The sequence below is a fragment of the Otolemur garnettii genome, unplaced genomic scaffold (assembly GCF_000181295.1).
Source record: "Otolemur garnettii isolate 467f Iridium unplaced genomic scaffold, OtoGar3 scaffold00087, whole genome shotgun sequence".
Taxonomy (NCBI): domain Eukaryota; kingdom Metazoa; phylum Chordata; class Mammalia; order Primates; family Galagidae; genus Otolemur; species Otolemur garnettii.
Window position 1 is genome coordinate 1323002 of NW_003852482.1, and position 6025 is coordinate 1329026.

At 56.5% G+C, this 6025-nt stretch overlaps 1 protein-coding gene across 1 annotated transcript in view; it reads left to right on the forward strand.

Moving 5' to 3' along the window:
* The first annotated feature begins 3010 nt into the window (after positions 1-3010).
* Positions 3011-6025, forward strand: part of LCN6 (lipocalin 6) — a 3726-nt gene continuing 711 nt past the window's right edge. Inside the window, exons 1-6 of the mRNA XM_012808188.1 lie at positions 3011-3100; positions 3212-3351; positions 4465-4535; positions 4846-4956; positions 5140-5241; positions 5464-5489. Coding sequence (XP_012663642.1) covers positions 3011-3100; positions 3212-3351; positions 4465-4535; positions 4846-4956; positions 5140-5241; positions 5464-5489 — 540 coding nt within the window. The remainder of the gene's footprint in view (positions 3101-3211; positions 3352-4464; positions 4536-4845; positions 4957-5139; positions 5242-5463; positions 5490-6025) is intronic.

The following is a 6025-nucleotide window of genomic DNA, read 5'->3' on the forward strand; positions in this document are numbered from 1 at the left end:
GCAACCTCAAACTCTGGGGCTTGAGTGCTCCTGCTCTTGCCTCAACCTTCCGTGCAGCTGGGACTACATGCACCCACCACAGTGCCCTGCTAGTGTTTCTATTTTTAGAAGAGACAGGGTCTCGCTCTTGCTCAGGCTGGTCTCAAACTCCTGAGCTCAGGTGATCTACCCATCTCGGCCTCCCAGAGTGCTGGGATTACAGGCATGAGCCACTGTGCCCAGCCTCGGTGCAAGTTTTGGAAATCTTCACAGATTTCCACAAAGTCTTGAGACAGAGCCCTAAGGGACATTCTTGCAGGACATTTGTGTTTATTTTTTACTTACAGATGATGTTAAATTTCTAACTTCTAAAATAATTTGTATGGGTATATTTTACTTTTTTTTTTTTAAGAGCATTATAATTTTTGGAAGATTATGCAGAGATTCAGTTTCAGCAGCTGGCCAGCAGCTTGGGCTGCATAGACAGCCTTTACATATACTGCTTTTTCTAGTCTCCAGCTGTCTTCTGATTTTCTAAGGTGGCTCTTGTCCCTTCAAGCAGAGTCATCACAGCTGTCCTTACTGTCTGTGTCTTGTAATCCCTGGATTGGAAGTACTCAGAGGCCCACTCCTCACCCATGCTGTCCTAGTATCCTCAAGCGTTTTGGGTAGAAAATATATTTGAAACAAGAATTGACTGAATTAATTTGAAGATTAGGATGGGAATTTTGGGATGATTGCCTTCCCAAGAGAAGTTTTGTTCTCTCTAGCAGGCGTCTGTGGGGGCCAGCAGTCAGGGACTACTCTAAGCCAAGTACAAGGCTTGACATTTTTTCTGGGCCCCTGAGCATAGCTACAAGTTTGTACAAGGGCTGGTTTGCTTTCCTGTACCTGGAGGCTTCATCTCCTGAGTAGGGGCCGGTAGTGATTTATAAGTGTTCCCTCCCTGGGGAGCCTGGGGAGGACAAGCAGCCTCACCTTCCCTCCACCCTTTGAACCTCGCCTGTCCTGGTCTTGACGGGCTCCTGGCAGCCAGCCACAAAGATGTCCGGGGAGTGTGGACCCAGCGACACACAGGCAGAAGTAACATCTGAGAGTGTTATACCTGAAGCAGGTGGAATAGAGAAACGCTAGCACACTGAGTCCAAAGTAAGCAAGCGTTCTTCATTGACAGCCTGGGCCCAGAGTGGGCTCACATCTCAAAGTCTCTCAACGCCTAGAAGCAGGGGCGGAAACCTTTTATAAGGGGCTTTTGGTAGGGGAGGGGGAGTCTTTAACGCAAGCTGAATTTCACAAGAGCCAACACTTGCTAAGGGGGGTGCTTACAAGGGGAGCTGGGGTTTCACAGGATTTTGCAGTTATTACTAAACTCTTTCAGCTGAGCTTCCTGTTTTAAAGGGGGAGTGTTGAACGCCCCTAGTAAAGTCCTTAGCACAGTGGTTCTCAACCTTCCTAATGCCGTGAGCCTTTAATACAGTACTGTGGGTCTCAACCCATAGGTCAAGAATCCCTGCCTTAGCAAGATGGAGTTAGGGCATAACAGTAGGACAGCAGACAAAACTCGGCCATGCCCATCTTTTTGACTGCTTGTGCCCTTTCTCTCCCTCTCACCCATGTTGCTGTCTCTAGAGCACCAGTTACAGCAGTGACTTGTTGGCACCTGCCATAACGCAGCCCCCAGCCCAGCGTGAGCTCACTTGTCCCAGGGGGCTACACTGTGACATTCGCCACAGCTCAGGCACCTTCCCTGAAATAGTACCAGGAAGGAAGCAGTGTAAAGAGACATGAAGGGTCTATATACACAATCATAGACCAACAAGCAGGAAACTACACAGGCTGCTACCATCCACTTTCCTGGAACTGGTCATGGTCACAATATTCTTCTTAGGTTACCCATCTCCTATGTCCTGTGTTCTCAGAATGCTGATACCCACCTGCTTTGGGGGGAGGGTATGTTGCAGGCTCAGACTTGGGGCCCACCTTGGTCTGCTATTCAGAATGGCTGTCATGGCAATACGGAACCTGTAGAAACCTGGCCTGAGTCTGTCTCACGGGCCCACTATATCCACGGCCCCGTGGAGGCTGCTCTCCCTGTTCTCATGCCCTCCTCATCCCATCGGAGTACACCTGCCAGCAGGGCAGGATTCTGATGCTGGCCACCTTGGCGTAAGGGCAGGGGAGGCCAGCTAGGAAAGGGACTCCCAGAATGTCCCTTTCCCGCTAGGTATCAGCCAAACAGAGGCAGCTTTAGAGGACCCAGAGGGCAGAGGGCCCTGCCAAAGACGTGCAGACATCATCACCCACCCTGCTTAGTCCTTAGAAAAGGCGAATGTGTGTGGAGAATGGAGGGTCACCCTAACCTCAGACAGACCCCAAGGAGCCCCTCTGACCTCTGCTCTAGCACGGCCCAGGGCTGGGGGCCAGGCCACAGAGTGGGCCGCTCGGGTCAGGGTGTGGGGGCTGGAGGAACAGCACAGTCTGTCTGTGTTGGCTATGAGTGGGAGGCCCAGCCAGGAAGGGGAGGAAGCCTTTTACAAAAGGCTTTAGGGACGTCTTGTGCTTTTAGGGATGGAAACATAAGGTCCTCAACTGTAGCTTCTGGGAGGACTGCTTGTTCTTCCTTGTCCCTCTCTGGGCCATGATGCTGGCTTCCTGCTGGGCCTGGCAGTGGACAGACTCAGCCAGGGAGGGGGAGGCCAAGTGGCCCGGTTCAGGGTGCCCATTCTGGAACCTTCTCAGTCTAAGGAAGTGGGGGGCAAGAGGGCCCAGGCATGGCACAGCGTACTAGAGGGACTCTGCACACTCCCAGGCCTCTCCTGGGTCTGCAGTGGGTCTGGCTGGGCAGAGGCCGCCCCTGCATTTCTCCTCTCTTGATGAATAATTTTGCTACTTTGTGAGAGGCTGTGATGCTGTCCCAGTGGTTACTGCCGCCCACTGGAACTGTTTGGGGCCACATAAATGGTTTCCAGGGCTGGAGGAACTGCACATCCCGGCCCGTGGTGTGCGGGGGTGTGTGAGGACGTCTGGGAGGATGGGAGGCCGGCTGCTGGCCATTCTTCTGGCTTTGGCCGCAGTGCCCAGGGCCCAGGCGATGTGGCTGGGGAGACTGGACCCTAAGCAGGTGGCACTCTGTGGGACAGAATATTCCAGGTGTAAGGAAGTAGGGGAGATGGGATGAGCACAGCACACTACCAGTGCTCCTCTCAGCTCTGACCTGACTGCCCTCATGCAGCTTCTCGGGCCCTGGTATGTCCTTGCTGTGGCCTCCCATGAGAGGGGCTTTGCTGTGGAGAAGGATGTGAAGGACATCGAGGGGGTTATGGTGACACTCACTCCAGAGAACAACCTGAAGCTACTGTCCTCTCGGCACGGGTGAGCGAGGTGGTGCCCATGTGCTGGGTGCTGCAGGCCTTCCCTTGCGGGGCCTGCGGCCATGGACTCCATAGGCCTAGTCCCAAGGCCCTGTGGATTCTGCAGGCCAGTCCCTGCTGCCGCTGTGGCCCTTGTGGCTCCTGAAGCCCTGGGTTCTGCTCTGCCCCACTGGTCCTCAGCCCTGCTACTCCTGTCTGTGGGCCTGACACTCTGGGCCTGGTTGGCCTCTGGGTAAGATTCACACCTTCAACCTCATGGCTGGTGCAGCTTCCGGCCATCCTGCCTGTGTGTTCTTGTCCTTGGTCACCCTGGCTGTGGGCTCCTTGTTGAAAGATATTCCTTAGAGTGGACTCATGACCTGGGGCCCGAGAACCTCTGATTCTTCCATAGCATAATCCTTGAAGAACATGGGCTTTGAGGCCATTTGCCAGAGCGGCCTTGTGGTATCAGGCCAGCCCTGACCAGCACAGTCAGAGTGTGTGTTCGCCCCAGCAGACCACATGCATGGCCGGCAGGTGCTGGAGAGGGTGAGAGAGGCTGCGCTGTCAGGGTGCCATGCTGGGGTGTGGGTATTGGTATTTGCCCCCTTCCCAGGGGAGCAGGCCTGGTGAGCATTCACCCCAGTAGGCTGGGTCCACAGTGTGGTCTGAATTACCAACCCAGGCACGAGGAGAGCCTTCCCATTCTCCTGAGGTCACCTGCCTGGGCCAGCCTGGCCACAGCATAAGCAGGGACAGAGGTCTGGGTTAAGGCGTCAGCTTTTATGCGCTGTCCTGGTTCACTTTCCATGTGCATTGGCACCAGCCTCTTCTGTTGAGCAAACACTTGCACTTTTGCTGGGTTTGTTCAGTTTGTGGACTGATGGTTCCAGGGACACCAGGCTCTGCTCCCAGAATCATAGCCACCTTCCGCCCTCTGGGGGCTCCTTCCGTGTCCTTCATTCCTTGTGGAAAGCCGGCAGGAGTGAGGGGCTGCCCAGGCCTCCTGTGTCACCCTGCTCTTCTGGATGGGCTCGGACTGGCCTGGGACAGGTTTCTGGGGCACCTGGGGTGGCTCCTCGCACGATGTCTGGAGCCCCCTTGACCCTGAGCTGGGGATACTTTTCTTTCACAGGCTGCAGGGATGCAACCAGAATGTGGTGGAGCTGCTGAGACGAAGCTCGGGATGGGTGTTTGAGAACCCGAGTAAGTGCCGGCCACAGGCGCCTCCCTGGACAGTGCATCCCCGAAGTGCCTCAGGACCCTGTGCACAGTGCTCAGACGATGTCTGTTGCTGCCTCACAGAACTGCACAGGTCCCGGTGTCTGACCAGGGGCTGCCCACACCCATGAAGACAGGGCTGGGCCTGCGTGACCTGGCTGTCCTCATGACAGGACAGGCTTGTCCTTATATTTGTTAGTCTTGGAGTCTCTGTATAGGGTCTCCCCAGTCTGATGGCCCTCACCCTACCCTGGTCCTCTGTGGCTACCCTATGTGTGGGGCGGGTGTCTTCCAGCCCTGGGCGTGTTGGAGTACCGTGTGCTGGGCACGAACTTCAGAGACTACGCTGTGGTCTTCACCCAGCTGGAGTTTGGGGAAGAGGCCTTCAGCACCGTGGAGCTGTACAGTGAGTAGCAGCGGGGGCCTCTTGGGCAAGCTCCCACTACCTGGAGTTGCTGCACCAAGGGCATCTTGAGAGGGGCCTCTGTTCTCCTCCCCAGCCCTCCGTCTGGCCTTCTCCCTGCACCCTCTCTGGCCCCTGCCCATACCTCCTCTCTGGCCCTCAGAGCCTGCTGGCCCCTGCCTGCAGGTCGGACTGAGACGGCCAGCCAGGAGGCCTTGGGGCTGTTCTCCAAGTGGAGTGAGGGCTTGGGCTTCCTGTCTCAGCAGCAGGCCCAGCTGCATAAGGACCGTGAGTGTCCCTGGAGTGGCCACAGGGGTGGCTTGGGGTGTGATGGGCAGCACAGACCTGGGGCCAGGTCCTGGCCTCTGCTGGTCTTGGCCACTGTTGCAGCCTCAGGGCTTAGGCAGGGCTGAGGCTGTGGGGCCAGTCCCCATCCCAGGTGAGGCTCGAGGGAGGAGATGGGGCACTGGGTGCCCCTAAGCCCACAGCCTATCTTGCCTCCCCATCTAGTCACCTGTGCACAAAAGATCCTCCAGGTAAGCCACCATCCAGACTACCTTGGCTCCCAGCAAGCCAGGAGGGGCTGCCCCATACCCCGGAGGGTGGGAAGACCCCTTACTGCACCTAGCAGGGCTGTGGGCATGGGGGGTCTCTGGTGAACCAGGGTTCCTATACACTTCTCTTGGTTTCCAGTGAAGGCTGTGGCCCCACGAGGACAGTGCTACCAGGCCCTAGTAGAGGCTGGTCAGGGGCTGCCCTCAATCCAGATCGGAATAAAGTGATTCCACCAGCAAACCCACCCATGTCTCAAGTATGAGCGATGCCCACAGGCTGTCAGAGGGGCTGGATGGAGCATTGCCCTCTTGGGGCTCTGAGCCATGCAGAGGGATGTCACCAAGGGCCAAACAACTGGACCTGGGGCCATCCTGGCATGAGAGGCATGAGAGGCCTGCACCTGACCCCTCTCCAGAGTCCCTCTGGGCCTGGGGCACCCAAACTCCAGCCCCAGTGTGAGGTGGGGGCTAGTCTGGGGACATGGCTGGCTGAAGCTGCTTCCCCCAGTGGGACCTAA